Source organism: Podarcis vaucheri (assembly GCF_965113315.1).
Source record: "Podarcis vaucheri genome assembly, chromosome: 10".
Classification (NCBI taxonomy): domain Eukaryota; kingdom Metazoa; phylum Chordata; class Lepidosauria; order Squamata; family Lacertidae; genus Podarcis; species Podarcis vaucheri.
Genome location: NC_138748.1, coordinates 39449321 through 39477181, shown reverse-complemented (window position 1 = coordinate 39477181; position 27861 = coordinate 39449321). Strand labels below are relative to the sequence as shown.

The 27861-nt window shown below is 41.8% G+C and overlaps 2 protein-coding genes and 1 long non-coding RNA gene across 5 annotated transcripts in view; all 3 read right to left on the bottom strand.

Annotated features, from left to right (window-relative positions):
- Positions 1-22156, bottom strand: part of NEDD1 (NEDD1 gamma-tubulin ring complex targeting factor) — a 28253-nt gene extending 6097 nt beyond the window's left edge. The window contains exons 1-10 of one of the 2 annotated variants that reach the window (XM_082240778.1): positions 21918-22156; positions 19723-19796; positions 19203-19349; positions 13066-13160; positions 9680-9796; positions 7967-8107; positions 4822-5051; positions 3486-3687; positions 2747-2936; positions 276-401 (exon numbers count right to left, since the gene is read on the bottom strand). In XM_082240778.1, coding sequence (XP_082096904.1) covers positions 276-401; positions 2747-2936; positions 3486-3687; positions 4822-5051; positions 7967-8107; positions 9680-9796; positions 13066-13160; positions 19203-19341 — 1240 coding nt within the window. In that variant the 5' untranslated portion in view covers positions 19342-19349; positions 19723-19796; positions 21918-22156. The remainder of the gene's footprint in view (positions 1-275; positions 402-2746; positions 2937-3485; positions 3688-4821; positions 5052-7966; positions 8108-9679; positions 9797-13065; positions 13161-19202; positions 19350-19722; positions 19797-21917) is intronic. The other variant, XM_082240779.1, reaches the window with a different exon arrangement.
- LOC309542193 lies at positions 14793-19192 on the bottom strand. Its single transcript, XR_014224141.1, has 2 exons — positions 16816-19192; positions 14793-16678 (listed from the first exon to the last, which is right to left on the bottom strand). It is a non-coding gene; the product is annotated as an uncharacterized lncRNA (long non-coding RNA).
- A 3320-nt stretch (positions 22157-25476) lies between the features above and the next one.
- CFAP54 (cilia and flagella associated protein 54) overlaps positions 25477-27861 on the bottom strand; it is a 102066-nt gene continuing 99681 nt past the window's right edge. For both annotated transcript variants that reach the window (XM_082240752.1, XM_082240753.1), the window contains 2 exons: positions 27531-27608; positions 25477-26468 (listed from right to left, as the gene is read on the bottom strand). In XM_082240752.1, the coding sequence (XP_082096878.1) occupies positions 26349-26468; positions 27531-27608 (198 nt within the window). In that variant the 3' untranslated portion in view covers positions 25477-26348. The remainder of the gene's footprint in view (positions 26469-27530; positions 27609-27861) is intronic.

Below are 27861 nucleotides of genomic sequence, written 5' to 3'. Positions count from 1 at the left end.
AATCTGAGTAACAGCTCTACCTGATCTTTTGTTCAAACAGTAAACAATTACTGCTTAAGTTTTTAATACAGTAGGCATGGTTTGGGGATTATGACTGACCACTATCTAAAGAGGCACCTTATTAATTTGGATATATTTTATTTTATTTTAATAGCATATGCTCTATATAGGATGGGCATGACTGCAAGCATTAAGGGTCTTAACTGCCGGATGTAATAGGATGGAGTCCTTTCCAGCACACGTATCGATACAATCTTTTTCCAATGTCAACTTACCATCTCGAAGTGGAGAGAACAAGTCACCTAAACTATTTCTCCCCAAATCATCAGCTGGATTAGAAGTATTCCCATGATCAATTTCTTTGGAAGGAATTACATCCAAACTGCAGCTGCGTGGGAATCCTAGAAGAGGAACACATCCATTTTCCTGAATAAGATTGTCATTTTAAATGACAAATTAAGCTTTCTTCACAAAATCTATTAGACACCAGCACTTTCTAGTTCCATAAGCAACATAAATGTTTATGCATAGAAGAGTCCTACAGGAAGAACAAGACAAGTTCAATATAGTTCAGCCAGGGTATTTAAGCACCCTAAAAGAAGCTTTAAAAAGGTAGAAGGCTGCCAATAAATAAACTGGAAACAAGTCCCATAGGAACCAATAGAATTTGGTTCTGAGGGAAGATGTCAAGGATTTGGAAGGAAGTAAAAGCTACTGCCATTATCAATAAGCCTCTGACAACAGGTCTAGCAAACACACTAAGGTACAACAAAACCTGTTGTCTTATCACATTAACTGTGTGGACAATAAAATTACTCAGCAGCACCCTATCCTCCAAAACTGCGATAAGAGGATTCCGCCTTAAGCTTTAATGCTAGCATTGCCTAGCAATAAAGATAGCTTTACTTCAATTTGGCACCCAAAGTGCTTGACAGAACTCCCACTCACATTTCCACAAGGAGGTGAACAGGTATGAACTCCATTCATCAAGACAGATTAAGCTGTCAGCTTGAGCTTAGTGAGAAAGCATCACACTTAATTGAATGTTTTATATGTACCGAAAAGGATCACAACATACAGATATTTTTTAATGTTTTTATAAAATAGTTAAGATCTAGAATCACGTTCTTCATCTTTATTTCAGTCACTTGTGCAGTGGTCTGGAAAAAAAATTAAGTCAACTGCTAGCAACGATGAATGAACACTTGGCTTGAGCTTTCCAAGTCTGTATTCTGGGTGCCCTTTGGGATGAACTCTGCCAAGAGAAGGCTAGGAAGAGTATAACCCTGGTCCTCTTGGCCCCCTCAGTGGCTTTCAGTGTTATCAACAATGGCGTCCTTCTGAATAAGCTGTCTGGTTCAGTGTTGGATATACTGTCTCACAGTGGTTCTACTGATACCTGGATAGCTGATTCCAAAAAGTGGTGCTAGAGGGGGCAGGATATCGCTGTACCCATTGCCAATTATGCTATGGGCTCCACAGGGATATTTTTATCCCCATGCCATTTAACATCTACAGTAAATGACTCAAATAAATAATCCAGAGGTGAGGACTGAGGCGTCACCAACAGGTGTACAACATGCAGTTTTCTCTTTCCTTTTCAACTAATCCAGGTGAGGCAGTGGGTGTGCTGAGCCAATACCTGGGTATGGGAATGGAGCCAGATTGCTTAGATGATCTTCTCCAACCATATATGCCTGCCTGGACCCTAAGAGACCCTTCTCTGAATGCACCCCACCAAATGAGAGGAAGTGGGTAGCTATTGTATCTTAAATAAAGGAGAGTAATAGTATGACTGGCGCCCCAGTTGCAGAATATCCTCTACATAGGTGGTGGTAATAAATAATAATAATAATAATAATAATAATAATAATAATAATAATAATAATATTTATACCCCGCCCATCTGGCTGAGTTTCCCCAGCCACTCTAGGCGGCTACCAACAGAACATTAAACACAGAATAAAACTTCAAACATTAACAACTTCCATAAACAGGGCTACCTTCAGATGTCTTCTAAAAGTCAGATAGTTGTTTATTTCCTTGACATCTGGTGGGAAGGCACTCCACAGGGCGGGTGCCACTACCAACAAGGCCCTCTGCCTAGTTCCCTGTAACTTCACTTCTCGCACTGAGGGAACCACCAGAAGGCCCTCAGCGCTGGACCTCAGGTCACAGTATTGAGCTTCCTTTTGGCACCAGACCTTATTTTCTCAGTACTTTGGTCTGCAACATTTTGGGCCTGGGGGCACTTTTTAGAGATCTAGAACATTATTGTGGATGCTTCAAAATGCCTTTTTCACAGAAGAAAAATTGGCAGTGTTTAAAATCTCCCCACTCCAACCCCAAAACAAACCAAAAGAGCAGGTGCCATGATCCAAACAACCCTCCCCCCCCCAAAAAAAAATTAAACATTTGGAGGAGCAGGAGGCCTTTGCAGGCACCAAACAGGGTGGCTGAATGTACCAACATATACCACACTGGGGAGCTCAGCTTTAGACTTTTGGTGCTCCTATTTTCTCTGTTGCTGGATTTATTCCAATATTATTATAACCTGGTTTTAATTTTCTCTACATTGCATTTTTATATTTTAAGAATTTGTTTTTTAAAAATGTATACCACCCAATAAATACTGTAAGTCAAGAAATAAAATAAAGGATCAATTAAGCAATTATTAAAATGGCAACAATTGGTACTTTCGTATTTCCCTCCTTCATGGTTCTCACAAGTGCTGGCATTTTTTTACCAGATTTATCCTGAATGGCATCAGCTCCTTTAACTTCAGCTGTTGGCAAGGATGGGGACAGGAACGTGGCAGGCATGTTAGGAGTAACATTTTTGATCATGCCAGCATTCTGAATCCCTCCAGTATTGCTTGTTGTTTTGACATCAGATCTTTTGCAGGCCTGCTTAGTTAAGGATGACTTAAGGCTAGACTGAAACAGAAATAAGTTAGTCAGAAGTGCTTTACTCTGAAGGGAAAAAGGACAGTCAAGTATTAAGTTACAATTTTCTTCTACTGCTGCTTCCCAAAAATAGCAGACACCATTTATAATACAGTCATACCTCTACTTACGTATCCCTCTGGATACGTAAACTTTGGGTTGCGAACGCTGCAAACCCAGAAGTGTATACGTCCGGGTTTCACCATGAGCGCATGCGCATAAGCAGCACCTCTGGATACGGACTTTTCAGGTTGCGGACGGACCCCCGGAACAAATTAAGTTCATAGCTGGAGGGTCCACCGTATTGGGAGCGGGGGGGAATAGAGCACTCAAATAGATGTGTGTTAAGTACACAGAGCCATCAAGCTTTGAAAAAAGGGTCAGTTGTATACAATTCTAACTACAATTACAACGGAAAAGTGATACAGGGCTTAGCACAAACATGCCATCTTGTGTGCTTTGGCATATATTGATCATAATTAGCCACATTTTATTTCCGTTTTAACTTACACTTATACACTAAATGCACAAGACATTTACCCTTGAAAAGCTGTTAGAGCACTGTAGTGTTATGCATTTCACAGAGGTTTTGTGAGCACTGACTGATTTCACAGGTGCGGACAGTTTTCTTAGGTCATAATGGTATATCTTTCCACGAGAAGATCCAACCACCAAGGAAGTTCCTTCAGGCATGAATTCTACTGCAGTTAGAGGAGATTCTGCTACTAAAGTCTTCAGCTGCCTTTTTTGTGACAAAGAAACATGTTGAACACCCAAGAAGGGGGGGAAAAGAAAGGACAGCTACAATTTTATTTACAGTTTCCAAAATAACAGTTATTTTTCATTACCTCTTCACTTAGCTGTTGGCCAGGTTAGACTAAAAGGTAGTGTCTGCCCCAATATTACTCAGTGGGCTTCACAGACAAGCTAAGACTTAAACCCAAAGCCAACACCATTATACCACACTGTAATTTTAGTTCTGCTTATTTCCCAATGTTATGTTTAAGTTACATACAATACATAAAACTACATTCTTCAAGCAAATACACACATTCCCAGCTGCTAATGGATATCCCCTTTCCTCAAAAATGACAAGAATTCAAGTGTGTAGGTAGGAAGGAAACTGCCAGTGTCAAACAGCTCCCTGTGGGCTGTCCCCCTTTCAAGTGTCCTCTTGTTCTTTGGAGGACTCAGGGCTCCCTCTGCTTTGGATGCCCAACTCTGGCAGGCCAAGGAAGGCAGAAGGAATACCCACAATGAGTACATCCAGCCCAATGAAGAATTCTCGAGATATTGAGAGCTTGCTCCCTATTTTGCAAACTTTGGTTGGTCCTACTAAAGGTATTGCTCAACAGTGGGTTTTGGCATTTTCCCTGTGGCTCATATATTGGCTCTGCAGATGCAATAAAGAGACTTTTGCAAACTAAAACCATTAAAATGTCAAAATGTCTCAATTTTAGACACCTCTCATGAAACGTGTGTGTACCAAATAAGAAAGCTTTCAAGTCAAGCAGAAGGACTCCATCAGCTTTAATATTCCCTACAAGCAATTCAGTAACTAAGACAACCACACACAAATTGCTTTCCACCATTAAGAAACACACTCCAGATATTACTTTCACAAAACCAAACCTTGTGGCACGTTAAAAGTTCCACACCTAACCATTTTTGTGCAGAAATGCTAAATGTTCCAGTTGCCTCAATCAATTAAAAGGAGACCAAATCAAGCCTCAGTAGACTGGCTTTATTTTTATTTGTTTGTTGATCAGCAGCGCTTCACAAAATATATAATAGTATGCCATAAATTCCTTTTTATACCACTGAAAAACACACAGAATTCTGTCAATAGATAATATTCTATCAAAGGTATACATACTTTTTACTGGTGGTGTCATAGAGAATGATTCTTTTATCCAGACCTACAGTTACAAATAGCAGCTCACTGATGGGAGAAAAGCAGATTTCATAGGCCGGAGCTTTATGAGCACTTTCGAAGTTATGATATGGGGCTTGGCTATTGACATCCCACAGAGTTACAGCCCCACTGTCGGAAACGCTACCCAATAATGCTTTCTTAAAGGTAGAATATTTCAAGTGCCGAATGGGCTGAAAAAGAAAGAAAACACATTTGCATATGTTAAAAGTGATGGCATGCTTTGCCAATGCATATATTTAAACTGCAGTACGTGTACATTTTTTAAAAAACCTCTTTGCTAATTAGTTGGCAAGAGGCTGCACCACTGGAATCCTAGTACTAGCCTTACCTTCAAATGCAGCAGTATCATCACTTACTTACAGAACTTTTAGGTCTTTGCCATCCTTAATACCCAGTTACCATAGGTGAAATCTGGCAATAGAGCCTAATCTATTGGGGGAGCAGGGAATTGGAGGGGAAAAACAGCACACCCCTGCTGCTCCTTTTGTGGTACAGTGGCAGTTTCAGCACATTATAACAAAACAGCGAGGGACTGCTTTGCAGCAGGAGCAGTCATAAAAATATATTTAAAAATGGGGTGAGCACAAAAGTATTCATGAAAAAATCAGCCCCCAATTCTGATTCAACTCTATGAAGTGCTCATGCAGTGCAGCTCCCCACCACAAAAGAGATTGAATTTGACATGGTATCTAGTAGTGAGAAACAGAAAAAGTAACACCTAGAAACCCTTTAAGTGAGCATCAGCACTGATACATCTTTATTACAAGAACAGCCATTTCAGATGTTTAGTCAGCAAGTCTGCCATCTAGGCCTCACTGGAGTGACATGCAATTAAAATTTAACAACTTTTCCAAGCTCGGCATTTTTGCAGTAACAATAGAAACTTGAATCCTGACAAAGTGCCAAGCTTTTTAAGTCTCAACCATTAAGAGTTTTCAAGAGTGGAGCTGTGATTCAACAAGATACTTTAGACCTGAAATTGATGGAATAATGGGCTTTAAGTTGAGTGCATTCTTTGTTACTGTTAAGACTTTAAATAACTGTCCTAATTTCAAATCCATGACAATCTACTTTCAAAAACAATCCTTATGGGTTCCTTAATGTATTAGGCTTTTAGCATGCTCTGAATATACATTTTAAAACAATGCAACACGAAAAAGGCACATGCATATAGGCAATAATAAGAAAACTTTTATTTGCCTTTCCTCACTCCTCTCCCACAAGCCCCTTTGACGTGGTCTTTGTAGCTAGGAAAATATGTATCTTTGAAGAATCTGCTGCAGCTTCTCTCCATCCCCATGAAAGACTAACAAAGAAACATGTACCAACCAAGCCAGGTGATGACTATCAGGTATTTAAACTTCCAAAATAGATGTGCGAAAAAGGAAATGCCTGTTTAAGAAGTCTGTTTAAACAATAATTAGAACGTGCCCTCTCTCTTGGATTAGGGGCAGGGGGAAGCACCCAGGTTGCAGGAAAAAATTAAGCCACCCACTTTATGTCTCTTCCCAAACCCACTGCTTCCATTTGCCTCTCTCTTTCTTTTGTCCCGCATGACAGTTAAGTAAAATAACTCACTCAGGAAAAGAAATGTATAAATAGGTGGTAGTCAGAAAGAAATGAGATATTTTAATGCTTCTAACATTATCCCATACAAATAAAGGATTGCATTGTTTTCATTAGTGCTATATGGTTTATGTAATAGGCAATATTTAAACCCTGTTTTGATATTCTACCATAAACCTATCCGACTTCACTGTAAATTACATTGCTCCCTATATTTTACATTAATATTCCTCAAGGTTTAAAGAGCAACCCAATCTTTCCTCAGCAGCATGTAGTGTAAAGCTACAAACGGCAATGTAAATAGCAGGAAATAACAGTCAATGCAACTCAGCTGTAAGATTTTCAGCATCTTATCACTGCAGCTCAGATCCTCCTCCACCACCACCACCACCCTGCTTTCATTGCTTTGGTCTTTAACCCACAGCACGTTGTCCATCAATAACTGTCAGAGAGAGTTTCCCAAATAAGCCACACATAAAGCACAGCTATGACAACTTTATTAGCTCTGCAACGAGGTGGCTTTTTAAAAAAGAGCAAACTGACTATTAAGAAGAAGTTTGCATCAATATAACTGATGGATGATAACAATGAATCAAAAACAGAGCTTTTGAAAACTTGGCTTTTGCTTCCAATGAATACAGTGCTACCATTTGCAATCCTCAGTATGTGTGACACTTAACTTGTCCAACCTGCTAGAAATTCTAATAAGAAAACCCAAGCACATTCATTAAAAAAAAATTTTTATAGCTTTTCAACATCAGCACTGAAATGTGGCTATGACCAAGCTGTGCCAGCAATAAAACTATTCAAGGAGACAGCAAGGAGAAATGCAACCAGGCCCATGTTCACATTAATAGTTACTTGAGTTTTAAAATCTCAGATATTAACACTGCTATAAGCTGTTCTGAACCAATGGGAAAGAACAGGATATAAGTAAATTTATTTACTTATTTATTTTAAAAATCAAGAATAGGAGTAAAGGTTTCACCCTTAAAGTCCTATTTCCTTGCAAGGACTTGCAAGTCTATCCCGACTCCGATAACCCATTTTGCCATGACACATAAGTTCAATCAGATGTGCAGAAGATGATCAAGAGGTTGTGCCACATGAAAAGACCCAGTTCCACAGCAATCTACTGTGTAGCATGGACAAAGGTGCTACGTCAGGGATAGAGGAACTGCTTGTACAGTATACTGCAGAACTGGAAGGTTGGGGGTGGGGTTGGGCAGCTCAAGTTCAATACACAAGCTTAGCATGGGCTTCCTGAAATGCCAACAGCCAAATGCTATGCATTGTTACTCGGGGGGGGGGGGGAGTTTCACTGTATTCAACGTGACTTACTACCAGGTAAGGGTGCATAGGATTGCAGCCCAAGTATGGAAGTTATTGGGGGTGCAGAACAATTACCTGGGGGAGAGACAATTAATTATAAATCTAATTGCAAATGGTTAGACCCAACCATCACTTGTATGACACACTGCAGCTGACCCATTGGAACCACATTTCACAGACACTTTACCTGACTGCTGCCAAAGCCAAATGGAGTGCTGGATAAATTCGTAGTAAGACTATGCAGGATAATTTCACCACTCATAGACCCCGAAGCAATATAGCAATCATTCCAATTAAATGTTACAGAAGTTATTTCATCTCTGTGATCCTAAAGAAGATAAGAAAATGCAAATATTAGCCAGTTGCAATTGGTTTTCTTGTTTTTACAAAAGGTAGTTATCCTTTTAACCTCTCTTGTTCTGTCAGGTTTAAAGTAATACAAGTATTCAAGCCACACGGCATAATCCAGCTTTGTCTCTCTCACACTTTTAGGGCTTCACAAAGCAGCAGCTGACAATGGAGCCAGCTAACTTCCATGTGTTTGGTTATATTCTATTCCAGAAGCCTATCAGTTAAAAAGTTCATATTTAGATTTGTAACTGGCTCAATCTCCAAAGGTTGGTATCAAAAATTAAAAGACCCAGCAGGACTAAGACCCTGACCTACACGTCTAAGGGGGAAAGGCACAACTTTGAACAATGGGAAGATGAGCTAATCCCACAAATGAATCCTCCACATCAAGAATTGAATTGTTTCAATTAATTTTAATCTAGCATTTCTATATTGTTGCCACCTGCCCTGGGACCTTCTGCTGCGGGTCAGGTATGAAATCCAACAGACTGACAACTCTGGCAATGAAAAGCCAGCACATCAGGCATGCCTAGCCTAATCTAATGTTCCTCCTAACACGCAACTCCTTCACATGGTAGAGTATTCAAACTTGCAATAGCTAAACAGTTTGAGGCCACTATCTGAAGGATCACCATCTCCCATATGATCAAGCCAAAAATCACCCAGAGATCTAATCTACCATCTGCCTACCCCTATTCTACAGTGATAGAAGTAGTGTTTTTAATAATAATGTATCCGTAGAAGACATTCATTCATACAGAGTTCATGTATTCAAAAGTTTCCCGGATTCAGTATATACAAAATGCTATTCCAATATAGCACAGTTACATCAACCGTTTCTCCAACACATACAATTTTTGTTCAGCTATTTACCTAAGAACTGTCAGTCTTCCAGATAATCCTACATTTGCATACATATAAATGTCAAAGCATTATGTTTTCAAATAAAAGCTAGTTATTTAAGAGGAGCTTTATTGCCATTTGGCAACTATAAAGCTAGAAATCCTAAAATTAGCATTGAAACTAAATTCCATAATTATGGTGGCATAGGTATACAGGGATTATCAACAGATTAAAAGGATTAACTGATTAAAAAAACAGAAAACTGTAGAAAAACACATTCAGGTTTGTTAACCGGTACGAAGCCAGAGTTCCCCATTTCGAACACGAAGACTGGCTTAATACAAGCAAGGAGCTTCGCACTGAAGGCAGCACACAACACGAGGGGCAAGAGAAGTGGAGGGAGTGGAGTGCTCAGCCCCGACACTCATTGCCAGCTTCACATAACATGGTTTCTGAAGACTCAAATAATCATTCAGAGATACAATGTAATAAAATGACAGCTTGAAAATATTCCTTATATAGCAACACAGTCCACAAAGCCTGCTGCTAGCACAGACACCTATGGTGATAGGAATTAAAAATTTGAGTTGAAATTTGGGCTTTAAAGATCAGAACCCAAAGCTAGAGGGTTTGTTTTGAGGGGGGGTATTTTTTCAGAGTCATATTTAATAGACAAATAGATAAAACAGGAAGTGTTTTGTCTTACCTTAAGAGCTCGGTGAAGTTTTCTGAACTTTAAATCCCATATGTTAACAGTGCTATCCGCACCTCCACTTGCAATATACATTGAATTAGAACTCAAACTTATACAGGTTTGTTTTGCCTGGTTAGGGAGGGAATAAAAAGGGGGAAACATAGTATCATTTAGGGGCCCTTGCAGTAAAGTAGGATTTGTTGTTGTTGTTGTTAAACATGTATAGTTCTACTCATGGAATCCCTAACCAAACCCAGAGAAAGGGACAGTATTGAGGAAGCAATTTCACCAATTCATCTTTTCCCCTGCAGTCTCCAAAAAATCAGTCCAGAATGTTGCGAGACCCTCTGGAAGAATGTGGAAGTGGGCATGACAATGGGAATCTAGAAAAACCACTTCCCATTTCCTCCAGCAGAAGCCTCTGCCTCCCATTCAAGAAGTGGGCACTCTGTATTCAACCTGAGTTGGCAATCAAGGTCCATTAAAACCAATATTCTTATCCGGCTGTTTAATTTGGCAGGGTTCTAAAGTATGTGAGGAGGCTTTGAATGTCGGGCAGGGTCTCTAATTCAGACATTCTGTGATGGGGATGAAACAGAGGCAGCGAGGCCAGTGAGCACAGACCCACTCTTCCCTCTGTGGGATTCATATTATGTTCAGGATTGAGTGCCTCAATGAAGTTTTGTTGTGCAAGTCAATGAAATATAGAGCACTCTATAGCCCTGTTTCTTGTTGCCCCTTATGTGATTAATACTACTGAAGGGTACAGCAGGGCCATGCCTTCTAGACTCCCTTACTGTGACTCCTTCCCATCACCCAGCCTTGCTGACCTCCATACGCTGGAGGGAAATGCCTGAAGCTGTGAGCCTGCAATACATGAAAAGGTGCCCTGTGCAATTCAGAACCCTGAATATGTGGCAGAGCAAGTGGCTGGGGGTGACCCAACTCTCCCCATGACTGTTGATCATGTGAATATTAATCAAGAAGTAAAAGGGCAAATACTCTTCATCAAATACAGGTAGAGAAAATGAAATTAGGGGAAAGTGGAAAAGAGGAATTCACCATGTTTAGCTTGCATGTAATTTGCAAACAGCATGCTCCAAAAGCTAACATACATAAAAAACAGACTCTACAATATTCCTTTTATGATTTTCTTTATCCCCAAGGGTGAGCAAGTATTAGCAAGATGTTGGAACACGGACTTAAGCATCGTGAGAATTAATATGCAGTTACTTGTCTGCTTGCTCATTTAAGAATGTATGCTACTTTGGGGTGGAAGGGCGTGGGGAATTTGGTGTGGCCAGTCAAAGAAGCGGCAGGTTGCTTGCCTGAGGTAGTATATATCGACTAGCCAATACTAAACAGTGTTGAGGCATCACTCACTCACTCCTTCCTCTGCACATTTCAAACTGTCTTCCAAGTTTTTCACATTGATACAAAGCTCCTTGGATTGAAAGCCCATGTTTGCATATAGGCACCTTTTAAAAACTTTTGTATAAAACTGAGATCATTGTACATGTGACAAAAAAGATCACAACTAACATAACGATCTGAAGAACACTGGTGAGTGTTGATTGCTTATTTAAAGCTTAGAGAGAGCATTTTATCAGTCTAAGGCCCTATGTCACCACAAACCAGAGGGCAGGAATGTTCTGTTGTTAATAATGGGCCGAGAACAGAAATTTATGTTCAGCAATGTATCAAAAGATCTCTCTCAAGACTCGCAGCCATGTTCATTAATGCATGTCTGGGTTTCATTAAAGTAGCTGCAATACAGCTAACAAAAGCCAATCAATACAAATACATTTTATGCACACCATATCACCTTATTCAGACACAACACTAAACAGTGATTTAACTTTATGAGAAACAGGTACAATGAGCCTCTTGTAATCCCTCTCTGGTACAGCTGTGTGGAATTTAGTATTTTTCACTTCCATTTTAGATTGACTGCAACTATCCATGATGTCCAAAGCCAGACAAACTGTGGCTAAGCTAAAAGGCTGGTTTGTTTCAACCACAATTTGTTTAGGTTCAGCAGACAAGTTAAAAGGAAATTAATATGAAACACAAAAATCCTCCTCTTCGTCATGCTGGAAAAGAGCCAAGGGGGAACTCAAGAGCCAATGTTCACTGCAGCTCCTCCATATAATGCTAAAGCAGGCATAAGCGAACTCGGCCCTCCAGATGTTTTGGGACTACAATTCCCACCATCCCTGACCACTGGTCCTGTTAGCTAGGGATAATGGGAGTTGTAGTTCCAAAACATCTGGAGGGCTGAGTTTGCCTATGCCTGCGCTAAAGCATGGTTTAGAACAGGAGTGCTGTCTTGTGGTCCTCTGGATTACAACTTCCATCATCTCTCACCATTGGCAATGACGGCTCAGGCTGCTGAGAATTGGGAGTGCAACAACATCTGGAGAGTCACAGATTAGTCACCCCTGCTTTAGAGTTGCATCCAAACAAAGCCAGCCTCTGTGGTACTCACTCAAAGTTGTTAGCAAGCTATATTCTTTTTAGAATGGCAAATAAAATTCTCTCACTTCCAATTTCTTCCCAGTTTCCAGCCCAGCCCCAGTGAATACCTGAAATACCATTTTCCCTTTTTATTAATTTTCAGATTTTGTTCAGACAACATGTAACCCGCTTGCAAGTTAGCAATGTGAACTTATAAAATTGCACTGCAATTTGGTCAATGAACATATACACCCAGCAGCCTACAAGGGGAGTAAAATGACATGTACCAAAGTCAGTTAGACTTTGGAAATCAGGAAGTCAGATGGAACAAAATGCAAGGCACAGTGAACTCAGTAAACAACAGAGTTGAGCATCCTTTTAACCCCTTTAGTTTTAACACTGTACTTGTGGGGTTAGCATTCCAAATTGAAGCATAGACAGAGGAATGTCAACTTTACTCAATTTTAAATTTGAGCAGCTCATTATAATACTGTATACAAATTACATGCACAAATGCTCTGGCCGAGAACTGTGTCATGTACGTTTGGTACAACTCCTTGGCTTGCACAAGTGTCAATTAAAGCCACAGAGGCAGTAGGCAATATGGCTTGTTTTTCAACTGGAAGCATTCTCCATTAAGACAATGGGACCTTTTGAAGTTTGTTTTTTTTTTTTTTTTTTTTTTTTAGGATCACCCTGTGCTCCAGATATATACTTATGTATAACTACATTTTTTAAAAAATCTGTTATTTTGAAAGAGGGAATAGATGAAGTAACTGTAAGTCCTATCTGTGTTTATTCTGTCAATCCCATTGTGTTCAATGGGGTTTACTCCAAGGTAAAGGTGCACTTATCTGCTGAACACAATGGGACTTGCTTCCAAGTAAACGTGCAAAAAGTCACACTCTATGGCTCAGAAGAAACAAGTCTGTTTTACTTACCCCTTCAGCTAGCTCAAAGAGTGGAACTGGTTTACCTTTACCATTTGAAATCACTATTTTATCACCAGCAGCAGAAGCAGTGACCAGAAAATTATCTGAAACAGGTGTCATGGAACATAGCACAAAGTTTATATAGTAGCTGAAAAGGGGAAAGTATTAATCCAAGCCTCTTAAACAACATACCGTATTTTTCGCCCCATAAGACGCACCGGCCCATAAGACGCACCTAGTTTTTTGGGGGGGAAATAAAGGAAAAAAATTTTATTTCCCCCCCAGGTGCGCTGCGCTACACCAGGAGCTTGGGGCGTGCGGAGCTCAGCGCGCCCCAAGCTTCTACGTGCCGGTAAGGTATCCGCTAGCGTGGGAGAGCCTTGCGCCTCTCCCAGGGCTAGCGGACCCCTGCGCTAATCCAGAAGCTTGGGGCGAGCTGAGGTCAGCACGCCCCAAGCTTCTGCGTGTGCGCAAGCAGTCCGCTAGCCTTGGGAGAGCCGCGGGGCTCTCCCAGGGCTAGCGGATTGCTGCGCAACACCAGGAGCTTGGGGTGTGCTGAGCTCAACGCGCCCCAAGCTTATAGGTGCGCGCAAGCAGTCCGCTGCCGCCCCAAGCCTCGCGCACCCGGCGGGACCTCCTGCCGGGTGCGCGAGGCTTGCAGACACTCGCCCGAAGCAGGGGGAGCCCTCCCGAGGGCTCCCCGTGTTTCGGGCGACAGGCTGCCGCCCCAAGCCTCGTGCACCCGGCGGGACCTCCTGCCGGGTGCGCGAGGCTTGCAGACACTCGCCCGAAGCAGGGGGAGCCCTCCCGAGGGCTCCCCGTGTTTCGGGCGACAGGCTGCCGTCCCAAGCCTCGCGCACCCGGCGGGACCTCCTGCCGGGTGCGCGAGGCTTGCAGACACTCGCCCGAAGCAGGGGGAGCCCTCCCGAGGGCTCCCCGTGTTTCGGGCGACAGGCTGCCGCCCCAAGCCTCGCGCACCCGGCGGGACCTCCTGCCGGTTTCGCGAGGCTTGCAGACACTCGCCCGAAGCAGGGGAAGCCCTCCCGAGCGTTCCCGCTGCTTGGGGAGAGATCCACGAAGCCTGGAGAGCGAGAGGGGTCGGTGCGCACCTACCGCTCTCGCTCTCCAGGCTTCAGCGAAAGCCTGCATTCGTCCCATAAGACGCACCCATATTTCCCCTTCATTTTTGGAGGGGAAAAAGTGTGTCTTATAGGGCGAAAAATACGGTATGCTAGCATAAAATTCAAAACAGAAAACTGTTGATTCAAGTGTCTTTGTTAGTTTTTATATACTATGCAGTTTTGTTTAATGAAGAAAAGAAAGCAGATATGGGAAAACATTCCAGTTTTGAGAGGATTTGTCCTTTCCAGAGATGAAATCCACGTTGCATCCATTTAACACAAGTTTATGATTTAAAAAATACTCCTCCAACAGAGAAGTGCAACTTATTCCATGTCCAGTTTGTTCTACTTGCCCACAAATTCTATCCCCATTTCAAAGCAGTATTTGCTGCTAGTATTTTTGTGATTAAAAAATGTGTTTGCAAAAAGTAGTGATCCAATGCATTCTAAAGTTAGCTGTGTTAACGCTAAGCGGTGGAATTGCCAACCACAGATTGGGCATCTGATATCTCCAGATCTTCAGCCCAAGATATTAACACTCAACTGAGTACACTTTCCACAAAATTACATCAAGACATTAAGCCAGAACCTGAACAGCAGCCTGTTGATGTAGAGAATGTTTATTTCTAACACCTCCCCCTTCACTTACATCCACCCACTTCAAACAAACACTAGACAAGTGCAATAAAACCAGAGCAGATAAATACCCCTAAGTTTCAGTATCACACTGACTGCCACTGTTGAAGTCAGGATGGAATTCCTCCATATAAAACTTGCCAGCTGAAATCTGTACAGGGCTGTGGTATTGTTGTTTTTTGCTTCTCTGTTTATTACAAGCCATCATCTGCTTGAGCTACACGGGTGTGCTTTAGAATACTCCCTTGCCCACAAAGAAGTGATATGGGCTCCTTTACTTACACCTGCCCCATTCTGCAGCAACACAAATTACATTATAAACAGTTAAGCTGCTTAAGATTTTCAGGTATTACCAATCCTTTATTTTAAACAATTGTCGCCAACAATGTGTCAAGGTGGCTTCTCAATGAAAGGTACGGCCTTTAGAAAAGAACAAAAACCTTCTATATGCCTACGATCTTCTGCAGCCCACTATTTCAGGTGTGTACAAGGTAACTTTCATCTCTAACATTTAGCTGTCACTTTTAAGCAAAACAGAAAACGTCTAAAGAGATTTCCTTACTTAGCGCCATAGTACATTAGTACACTGCTTTCCATGCGCTGAAGCTTGTCTAACTCAACACAGGATGACAAGCTGCTGTACCGTTGATCCCGAACAGCCAACAAGATCTACTTAATGGCTCAGACATCCCGAAGTAACTAAAGCCTTCAGCAATTAGAGGAACAGATGAATTCAAAGCAGCTTCTGCTGTGCTGAATGGCACCTACACACTGCAGGGCGGGGGGAGAAGCAAGAAGATCTAAGTCATTGGGTGACAGCTCTGGAAAAGCACAAGACTCCCTGACACAGAACACAGACTTATCAAAAATGGTATGTACTAGTGTCCCTTCTCAATGATACTATTTATTCTGGGAGATTTTCCTTTGTATGACAGTTGTCAACTCAAGGAAAATTCAAGACCTAGAAAAATTAACACTTCAGTTATCATTACTGGTTTTCTTACATGCCTTTCACTATATGGTCCCAGGTCAAGATACAACAGTTTTAAAATACAGTATTGACACCAAATTACAATCAAGAGGGTATTTTTTACTAAATTCTTTTTCAGTAGAAATTACACTGCTAAATTTACTGTAACATCCAAAACCTACCTTCTTACAAACAGAAACATGTTGTGAATGAATAAGAAAGCCAAGCACTATCCAAGGAAACCATTCTTGTGTTTGCCTGTATCTAGCCCCATCTGCACTATCCCCTGACATCATTCTAATGATACACATGGCAGGTAAGGCTCCATCAAACATCCAAGCAAGCATCTTCTAAGATGCACCCAATCAAATGTGCATGGTCAGAAAGATGCCTATGATACAGAAAAGAATGGAGTAGCTGGTATGAAAACTCACTATCCCTACCTAGGAAGCAGGGGACATTTAGCTACAATGAACTACTGGAATCAGGTATTTTGTATGAACATTACTAAGAGCTGATTCACACATGCAAGTGAAATCACTTGATTTCTTATCATTTGGGGTAACTTTTAGCTGAACTAAGCTTTTGTTTCTATTAGATGTATATCCTCATCTGGTAAATAGGTTCAGAACGGCTTACAGCATTTTCTAAATGTCAACAGCTCTGTTCCCAAAGGGCTCACAATCTAAAGAAATCTAACGGTTTGGAGGATAAAAGAGGTCAAATAAAATATAAATGACACTGTAGGCATAGCATATATTTTCTAAAAAGCAAACAGAACCATAAATAACCAATCCAATAAGCCACCCAGAAAACAGTACTTTTTTGCAGCCTCCTGCCAAATGCCTAATCAATGAAATGATACTGCATTAAGTAAACTGGCTAATGCATACTTCTTTGTGTGCATGCACACGAAAGCTCATACCAAGAACTAACTTAGTTGGTCTTTAAGGTGCTACTGGAAGGAATTTTTTTATTTTGACTATGGCAGACCAACACGGCTACCTATCTGTAACTGGCTAATGCATAGACTTCAGTCCCAGTTCCTCTGGGGCTCTGCCCAGGAGGGAAATGATTCCTCACTCTGCTCTTGGATAAAGAAAATAAAAAGAATTCCTTAGGGTTAAGACATGACAGCCAGTGTGGTGAGGTGGTTATAGGGTGTTGGACTATGACCTGGAGTCTCAGGTTCAAATCCCCACTCAGCCATGAAGCTCACTGGGTGACCTTGGGCCAGTCACTGCCTCTCATCCTAACCCACCTCACAGGGTTGTTGTGGGGATTAAACAAGGAAGTGGAGAACAACGTACACCACTTTGAGCTCCTGGGGGGGGGCGGGGAGTGGATAAAAATACAAAAAATAAATAAAGGTAATCCAAGCACCAAAGTGTTTCAAGCAATGAGGCAAGATAGAAATGTGGTCACTTGTATACTGTATACTTGTATACTGGTGGCTCATATACACATTGTGATCATGCAACAGTGGGACAGCACTACGGGCACAATGACATGCCCATAAATGAAGCACCACACGTGCTCACCTATACTTGGAATGCTATAAAACCACAATAAGAAACTGCATTTGCAAAAATGGAACATCATCCAACTAAAATAAGGGGGGAGCCTCTGGACATATGCAGCTTCACTTGCACATAAAAAGGTAAAGGACCCCTGACCATTAAGTGCAGTCGCAGACGACTCTGGGTTGTGGTGGGGCCCTCATATTACAGAGCATGGCCATATCTAGCACATCTGGAGAAAAAGCCCTGGCACTGCTTATTTCCTCATCTTATATCCCTCCTGGAAAGAAGAAACAAATATGCATACTGCCTCAAGAATAAAGACTGTGTAAGGACACTGCATGTTGTTGTTTAGTCGTTTAGTCGTGTCCGACTCTTCGTGACCCCATGGACCAGAGCACACCAGGCACTTCTGTCTTCCATTGCCTCCCGCAGTTTGGTCAAACTCATGCTGGTAGCTTCGAAGACGCTATCCAACCATCTCGTCCTCTGTCGTCCCCTTCTCCTTGTGCCCTCCATCTTTCCCAACATCAGGGTCTTTTCCAGGGGGTCTTCTCTTCTCATGAGGTGGCCAAAGTATTGGAGCCTCAGCTTCACAATCGGTCCTTCCAGTGAGCACTCAGGGCTGATTTCCTTCAGAATGGAGAGGTTTGATCTTCTTGCAGTCCATGGGACTCTCAAGAGTCTCCTCCAGCACCATAATTCAAAAGCATCAATTCTTCGGCGATCAGCCTTCTTTATGGTCCAGCTCTCACTTCCATACATCGCTACTGGGAAAACCATAGCTTTTACTATACAGACCTTTGTTGGCAAGGTGATGTCTCTACTTTTTAAGATGCTGTCTAGGTTTGTCATTGCTTTTCTCCCAAGAAGCACTGCATAATCCTCCTTATTAGAGAAGTCAGGGATTGAACCTGGGACCTTCTGTACACAAAGCACATGTTCTACCACAGTCTTTCCCTTGAACAGTAGAGAAACAATGCAGCACTAATGGCAGCTGCTTCTAGGGGTTGAGAATGAGAATATGTACACATATATAACCGTTCCTCCTCTGTGTCCTGGAGGAGAGGCATGAAGAGGAACACAAGGGGAGGTATTTATAGCCATCTGTATCCAAGAGAAATCACAAGCAGGAAGATAGTTTAAACCAGGGGTCAGCAACCTAAGGCCCATGGGCCAGAAGCGGCCTGCGGAGGTCATTTTACTGGCCCCTGAGCTGCCCCTGCCCACTCTCATGCTGCACTAAACTGGCGCCGCACGCCGCAGGGACTCGCTTCCGCAGCGCCGAAAATCGCATCTGCGCACATTACGTCTGCACAGATGCAGAAAAACGTGGGCACACGCGCAATCTGGCCCACAGAGGGATCTCCGCGGGACCAATCCGTCCCAGGCAAGATAAACCTTGCTGACCCCTGGTTTAAACTAAGCTGTTATTGAACCAAATTGCCAAGGCAGTCTGTAAGAAGTAAACGAGGTATATTCAAATGGAACATACACCTTTGAAATGCATTCCATATCCATACTCTGATAAATTCAGCTTTTGCTCTCGAGCACATTTGTTCTCACATATGCTTGTTCACTCTCTCCGGAGGCCAGGGGTATTTGGAATTTTAAAGAACAGAGCTGACTTATTATTCATATTCTTTCAGTTGTTACAGCACAGATGCTATTTAATGGATGATAGTTTTTGAATGTGGATGCCCAAAATCCATGTAGATGCTGCTACTATAGGTCATTAATTATATCAATTAAATCTCATTAGCACTGCAAATGTATCTGTGGCTTGTTTGTTTTTATTAAAGCACAGCTCACTGGCCCCAGAGACAAAACTAAAAATTGTCACCAAACAAAGAGTGCTATAGCTCTAGGTGTTGTGCCTCATGAAGTGGCAAAGGATACTGTTGCTGCCCCAGCATACAGAGCTAACTGGGTGTGATGAAGAATGGGGAGTGAATTGTTCCACTACAGTTATGGATGAAGCGTCCCATATTTTAACATCATCATCTCCTGATGAAGCAAATCGGATGCTTTCCTGCATGGCTGCACCTAGAAGCAGAAAGAAGAAAATGCAGGTGAGATTGGTCATACATATTAAAAATTATTCTAAATGACAAAATATTATTTGTTATAATTGGCAGAAGTGTAAAGCTAGGCAGGTTAATACAATAAGTTATGGAAAACATTTGAAGCCCAGACATTTCCTGTTGGTGCTGCCTTATGTTCACAGCTAATTGTTTGAAAATGATCAGATCAATTATGAAAATAAACACCTGTTTTGAAGTTCCATGTGAGACAAAATATAAAGTCAAAAGCAAATAAAATCATATGTTGAGATGCATTCTGAATTCATTCTGAATTATGAACATTCCAGGATTTATTTACTCAAGTATTTATTATTATTTACAGCATTTATACCCACCTTTCAAGCAAACAGACTCTCAGAGCAGCTTACAAAATCAGTTCTAAGGCAGGCCCCGCCCTCAGTCATACAATCTAAAAAGACACAACACATGAGGAAAAAGGAATGGGAGAGAGAAGAGAAGAGAAAGCTCTTAAATATTACCATCCTTAAAGCTACAGCCAAGGTCAATGCTAGTTCTGGCTGCCTTATTTATTTAGTTTCTATGCTCCTCTTTACCACCAATGACTTTGGATGGTTTACATTTAAAAAAAAAACTACAAAACACAACATTAGAAATTAAAAAGAACTAAAATCCATACCAAAATGGGCAGCAGCGGCAGTTACCAAAAACAAGTGCACCCAAAAGCCTTGATGAAGAGGTATGTCTTCATCTGGCAGTGAACTCTATTCAAAAATGTAGGTGCCCTGCTACATTTATGATAGAAGAGTTCCATAGCTGGGGTACCACTATAGAAACAAACCTGTCACAAGCCACAGCCCAATGTAGCACAGATACTGCAGGATATATACTGGAGGGTATCTTATGTGGATCTTTCCTGTATCAATCTAATTTCCAGACTGTTAAATCTGTGTTTAAGTAAAAACAAAGAATTGCCAATTTCCAACAATAATTATTCAGGACAAGCCTGGTAAAAAATATGTTGGCAAATCACATTTGAATTCTGATGCCTGTCCCACTAAATTGTAAGGCAGCAGACAAGTTCAGAAAGAAAATCCAGAAATTATCTGCTTCCCATGCACCTTATTATAGAATTTCTACCCGCTTGTATTGATTAAACAGATTCAAAGGAGCTTACAAATAACTTTTTTAATTGCATCAAAACATAGTAAAAACCACCCAACATTTACTAAAACCAGTATATAGTAAGAATAAGAACTTCAATTGAAAAGCATTAAACTGCTGTTGACATCCACCTTACATCAGGTGATAGTGGGTCCCAAGGCACCAGTTGAAGACCAACAGCCTAGAGTTTATACAGAGGGGTAGAAGCATTTATGAAGTTGCCATAGAATTGCTACTTACCACCAGTTAACAGATAAACTGAAATTGGTGTGTGGGTGTGGGTGTACACATTATGAGACTACAAATGCCCCTCCATTCACAAATGTGATTTTTGTGTAACAAAAAAATTGGATGGAGGAACACTTATGCTGTTAATGGGGGAGAAGCTGCAATGAACCTGCTTCCAACCTGCCTGCCTAGCTAGTTGCTCGCTCAGGGTCAAGCATTCAGTGGCGGTAACCTAGTTTATTCATTTGCCATAAGCAGGAGGGGAGAGTGAAGTTGCACTCAGGCCCTGCTTTCAGGTTCCCATAAGCATCTGGACTGCCACTGTGACAGCAAGTTGCTGAAGTAGACAGGCCTTGGCCCTGATTCACCAGGGCTTTTTCTTATGCTAAGAAACAATTTGATTGATATCCTATGCCCTTTTAAAATGTGTTGGGGAGGTTATGGGGTTGTTGTTTAAACTATTTTGATTATGTACTTTGTGGTTTTATATTCTGATTTCATCCTGTGAACTGCCCTGAGACCTGCGGGTACATATAGGGCAGTATACACCGGCTTTGTAAGAGACACTGTGGCAGTTCAAGAGCCGCTTCTGGTTACAGTGGTAGCTTGGGTTAAGTACTTAATTCGTTCCGGAGGTCTGTTCTTAACCTGAAATTGTTCTTAATCTGAAGCACCACTTTAGCTAATGGGGCCTCCTGCTGTCGCCGCACCGCCGGAACATGATTTCTGTTCTCATCCTGAAGCAAAGTTCTTAACCCGAGGTACTATTTGGGGGTTAGTAGAGTCTGCAACCTGAAGTGTATGTAACCTGAAGCGTATGTAACCCGAGGTACCACTGTAGTTCCAAGGGGAGCAACCTGGGGCAAAGGAGAAGGGGGGCAGGAGGAGGAGGAGGGCCGAGACATCCCCACCCGGTGGCTCCCATCTCTCACTGAGGGCGGATAAAGCTGTTCCAGGTGGGGCAACCAGTTCAAAGGACAAAGGGTCCCTACACCCCTCAGGGCAAAACAAGCGCCCAATCCCAGCCAATCAGGGGCCTTTGTGTCCCAACAGGTGTCAAATCGCCACCGAGGACCAGAGGGAGAACTCCGCCAGCTGTCAGGTAACCCGCCAGGGACCGCCCCCTCCCCCCAAACACCCACAATAACAGACACCCCTCCGCGCGCCTCCCCTTCCTCACCTCCCCGCTTGGCCGGGACGCCCCGCGTTAAGTCTTCTTTCTACCCCATGCGACTCATTTCCCCGGTCGCTGGGCAGAAGAGCCCCAAACTTTCGAAGCAGCAGCCGCCGCTTTCGGTTTCTTTATCTCGTGAGGCAAAACGGGGCCACTAAAAGCGCAGCTTCCGCGCTCCTTACAACTTAGCGGCCCGTCCCAACATCCACCGCGGGACTGGGCTCACTACCCCCCTCCGCCGGTCAGCGAATTTCCTTTACGGCAGCCGAGGGAGGACAAAAGAGAGAAGGAGCCGCGTTCGCGTTCCCTGGTTGAAGGGGAGAGAGGAATAAGTGGGCGGGGCTTCCATTCAAACCGAACCGTCGGCCAACGAAGTTGGTGAGGTCACGCGGCGGAGTGCTTTTGTTGTCGTCGTTTCGTCCCGCTGGTTTGAAAAGCGGCGTTGGTGTGACCAGGAGGGTGGCTCGGCCTGGGCTGCTCCCTGGAGACTTCGTGGAAAGCTCTTCTGACGCGCTAACAGGAGAATGCCAAAAGTTCATGCCGGATGATGTTAACACTTTATAATCGTTTCACGTCGGTGAAAAGATCCATCATGATGATGAGAGTTAACTGAATTTGTATTGCGCGTCCGGTGCTTTGTTGTCAGGGCCCGGGATGTCCTCAGACTCAGTCAAGAACTTTCTTGAAAGCTTGTGGAACAGTCAAAGGTGTTTGTACTTGGCTATGAATGGTGTTTTTTTTTTTACTTTATTTTGACAAGGCTTAAAAAAAAACACAAGGCTGGATTATTTATTCCCATAATATGGCATGGTGCAGCATATTAAATTTTCTCAAAAATAATGGTGCCTGAAGGGGGGGATATCAAATGTGATTTATATATGTGCAACAAAAATGATTGAGCATAGTGATGGACACCAACATTAAAAGATAAGACAAATTCATGAAGGATTGGGTTATTCATAGCTACTAGCCAGTACACTTCTGAGTACCAGTTGCTAGGAATCGCAGGTGAGGAGAGGGCAGTTGTTGCATTCAGGTCCTGCTTCTGAACTTCCCACAGGCATCTGGGTGGTCACTGAGAACAGAATGCTGGACTAGGTGGGATCGAAAGCAGGGGTTTTTTTCCTCCGTCCTCCTTTACAATGACTTCTATTTAGGTGTAAGAATTTGCTGCAGAATCCAAAACTACATCTGCTGAAAAACAGATTAACCTTATGTTTTGTAATGTGTGAATGGATGTTGTGCTGATCCTTGTCCTAAGCCATCTGGAACTAGGAATTTTACTGTGCCATCCTTGTAAGTCACATGGAGTTCAACAGATCTTACCCTTAGGTAAGTTAGTACAGTATATGGTTACACCCTTTGATAGCTTCGTTCCCACATGGTCAAGCCTACAGCACTGAAGTTGAAGGCATCTCTCCCAGCCTGCCCAAGAGGAGAGGGATCTCTCTCTTTATTCTCCCAGCTTCTTCCCAGCACACCTTGCTAAAGACACTATTTTCTTGTCACCTCACACCCAATTATACTGGCAACCTTCCAAATCCCCAATCTCTGTTCACAAGTTGGGGTTGGGGTGGGAAAGGACAGTTCTGTTGCATTGCCAATGGTCTTCAGTGGCCCTGTATTGTTTCTTAATCATAGAATTGTAGAGCTGGAAGGGACCCCAAGGGTTATTGAGTCCAGTCTACTGCAATGCAGCAATCCTGCCCACAGCTATCCCTGGGTGGGCTCAAAACACCAACCTTCTGGTTGGTTAACAGCCAGATGCACTGACCCATTGGGCCCCAGCTTGGCCATGTCATTTTGCATAGGCTGGCTTAGGAATTCCTCTGCAGCTTGTATTTCTCCCTTCGCCTAGGCCAAAGTATGCAAGTGTGCTGTGAGCTGGGTGGGCAGCATATGAATTTAGCTGTGATGATGGAATTCCTCATAAACTAAAAAGAAAAAAAACCTTGGTGGCAGAGGAATTGGGGGAAAGGTATTCAGGAGGCCTGTTGGCCACTTGTCTGGCAGGTCATTTGTGCATCTATATCTAGACATGAATTGACTCACTTTGTGAGTTCCAACTGAGCTTGTCGATTATTTTCTGCAGCCCTAATTTATAAGATATTTCTCTAGTTCAATTTGAAAAATTCATCAGACATGAAATTTAACAAATCATGAATTATAATTAATAAAGCATGAAAATATATTTTGAAAATCTATTTAGTTTCAGACATACAATTTATTTTATTGAATTGTTGCATAAGAACTTGCTTTTCTCCAACTTCCTTATAGAAATTTTTTCAGTGTATCCTTCTAGAACTTGAAACAAATTCTTAATCTCAGATGTTTGCTATGATGTTTGCTTCAGTTGCTATGGTTACAGCAGTATCAAAATCTCATCCTTACTATTTTTCAGCTGTGTTAAGAGGTGTTGAAAATTCTTACTTTATTAGAAATATCTTAAAAACATAAACTATTTAAAAATGTGGCAAGTGTCATATTAAATGCTTATTTTAATTGCCATGACAGGTACCATACGGATTGTTGTGCAAAGACAGTGATTCTAAAACAGATTTTAATTTAATTACTAATATATCCTTTAATCTGGTTTTCAAACTGTGTTACTCGTTTTAATTAAGATGCCTACTATGCCTCAAGCAGAACTTCAAAGTGCTTTAAAAATGAGCTTGTGCCTTTTTGCTTATGATACATAAACATCTCTTGGAAAATCCTTCTCAAAAAGGGGAGTGGGTCTTTATTCTGCTGTGCTTTTTATCTTTGAACCAAATATGCAATGCTTTTCTTCTCTTTTGCTGGAGGTATTCTTGGAGAGCACCAGAAAAAGGATGAGGGAATTTCATTCATCTTTTAACTAAAGAGAGAGAGAGAGAGAGAACTAAGCCCCTTGCTACTTGTCTTAGGTATTTGGGTTGATAGTTCACTATATTCATCTATTCTGAATCTTCCAATATGTAGCTTCACTGGATGAAGGTTCTAGTATGTATTATGAGAAAAGGAGATTTAGGATTAAGGGAGTCCTTATACATTCTTACCACCCTCCCCAACAGCTGTGCTGAGTGTATATAGGCTGAAAATGTCATTTTCTTCCCTATGCAGCCACTGCTGCAGTAACTTCAGTAAGGATGGGAAACTCCAGTCCATTGACTTTATCTGGCCTACTAAATTTCTTAACCCAGCTCCAGGCACTCTCCTAAGCCATGCTCCCCACTAGGTCACACCCCCTCACATGTCTCATTCTGCAGCGAGTTGGCCATGAAGGAACAGATTTCCTACTTCACCAGTTACCGTTCACACCAGAAGACAAGGTGAGAAAAGGGGAAAGAGTGTGTGTATGTTTAGAGAGAGAGCTGTGAGTATATTTGAATGGGAGGGAGTGTGTTTTCGCCTTGCCCACTTCAAGCATGCATCTCCTGATCACTTTCATATAAGGGAATTTAGTGCTTTGGGGGAAAGTTCCCTACTCCAGCAAGCCTGCATGCCAAGACTGTGGAGACCATTTACACATTTCTAACTTGCAAAATAAATACTATCAAAAGTGAAAAGCCAAAATACAAGCATTATTTTTAAATAATTTTTAATATCTTTGTATTCAGTATTTTTAAACATTAGCAATACAATGGAACCACGGGTATTTGAAAGCAAGTAAAGCATTTGGGACTAGCATGTTGGTTAGTTTAGACTTTAATTGATAGTTGGATGTATTACTGAATTACAAGGGGGAGGGGAGTTGATAGATACACCTGGACCAAACCCCAATAGCCAGAGCACAGCTCGGACATAGCACAATAAAAAGCTTGCATTATATCAGTAGTGCCCGAACATTCATGAAAAACAACCAACTGCTGTTCAGCATGGAAGCCTGCAAAATTTGAAAAGCAACAACCTCTACTGAAAGGCGGACATTCACTGGAAAAATGTCTTCAAATCCCAGAAGCTCAAGTAAGAAAATCATTTCTGGTTCAATAATATCACTTCTAAGCAGTTAAGACAAATGTAAAAACCTACATTTAACTTACTAGGTAGCTTTAAGAGAAGAAATACTAACTGTTCCAACTATGGAGAGGATATAAAGCCTGGAAAAATACAGAAGCAAAAAAAATAAATCTTAATTTTCCATTAGAACAACAAAAATGAAACACAAATCAGTTTGTGGAGTATAAAGTTTAAAATATTTTAAACCAAAAAGTTTACATAATAAATTAAATCTGAACATAGAAAACTACTACTTAGAAGTCAAAAAGAACAACACCAAATGTATGTTTATTACAACTGCCTCAAATATTTTATTGATTCCAGAGAAGAATAGAGACCAATTCTTCGTCTCATGGAATAGGGAATTTACAACTGGCTTCAGTATGACAGCATATTACTCTATAAACTGTCAACTCTGCATAGGTTGAATGAAAAACAAAGTTGCTCCCCAATGTTTACTCAAGCGAGCAAAGACACTATCCAGTTGAAAACATTTCCAGCAATTATCACACACCCATTAGCTGGCTCAAATAATTTCCTTAAATTCTTTATTGATGGTAAAGTGATGTCAAATGGGATCTGCAAAAGAGAAAGCACAAACATGGAATAAACAAAAAAATCTTAATAGAATTAAGCTGAAATCCTATATAAACTTCAGTTAGAGCAAGTCACAATGAATTTAATTCATTCTGAGGAATGAGAGGAGACAAGTGCATTTTTTCCGGGGGGTACTCAAGGGTACATAGTACCAGCACCTCTTTTTTGTTGTTGTTAAAAAGTGTGGCACTTACTGTAACAACTTCATGGTGAGTACCAGCACCCATTTTTCAAGGGGGAAAAACACCAAAGGACTAACAGTGTGAGGCATGCTGAGAAGCCATTAAGGACTTGTGCCTGCTCTATGCTCAGACCATACATGTCCAATGGGGGCCCCTATCCTGATTGGGGTCTGAGGCAGTAGTTTCTCTCATATATCGAGCCCTTCTAGTCTCTTTGGATAAGTCGTGCTGTTGCGGGGACTTGTGGTTTTTACTGGAGGCTCCAGTCCAAATGTGGCATCCAAATGGTGCCATTTAGATGAGGGTTTGTGGCCAGTGGGGTGAAAAGGCACAAGGGAGGCTGAAGCAGGCATGAAATCCACCATTGAGAGCATTATGCCATGTGCATGCAAAGTGTGATGCAATACACTGACTTTCAGGTGAGCCAGAGGGATAAAAAATTGCCAAAGGTAGTAGCTGTTCAAGAGGAAGAAAAAGTGAAGCAATCTGAGGCAGCATGTGCCTTAGCAGTAGAGAAAGGGGCTTCCCTGCAATCTCCCACCCCAGTGCAGAAAACAATAGTGATAAAAGCTTGCTGCCAAGTCTTTCCCGGCTATCTACTTCCCACCAAGGGAAGGCTCGGAATTTTTGCAGGAAAAGACGAAGAGAGAAAGAAATGAGAAAGGGCTCATGGACCAACAGAGCAGAGGCAGCAAGTAACGAGGGGGGGGGGCAAGGTAAGAAGGGACAAGAGAGAGCAAAGAATGGGAGCAAATGGTGATCTGGCTGCACCGAACATAAAAACTGATAGCAGTGGAAAAAATTATGTGGAAGATGCTTGAATTTGGAAAAAAAAATTATAAAAAAAATCTGACCAGCATACCTCTGTGAGTGGTGGTGGCTCATGCAGGTCAACAGACAACAAGGCTCTTATTTCAGAGAAACACTGTTTGACCATTTCCTAATTGTAGCAAAGTGGGAGAATATAAATATTATTATATTGTATGCATTTAATCTATTATATTTGGTAGATTCTTATTTTTTATATACTGTAATTATGTACAAAACACAGTCACCATCATGCAAGGCTAATGTTGAAAGCCACTGGGTTTATCTGTTGTCCGGTTGAATAGTTGAAAAAAACCTCAAGGACATTTTAAGTATTCAACAGGAGCAGAAGAAAAACCTAGCCGGGGAAGCAAACTTTCTTCTTT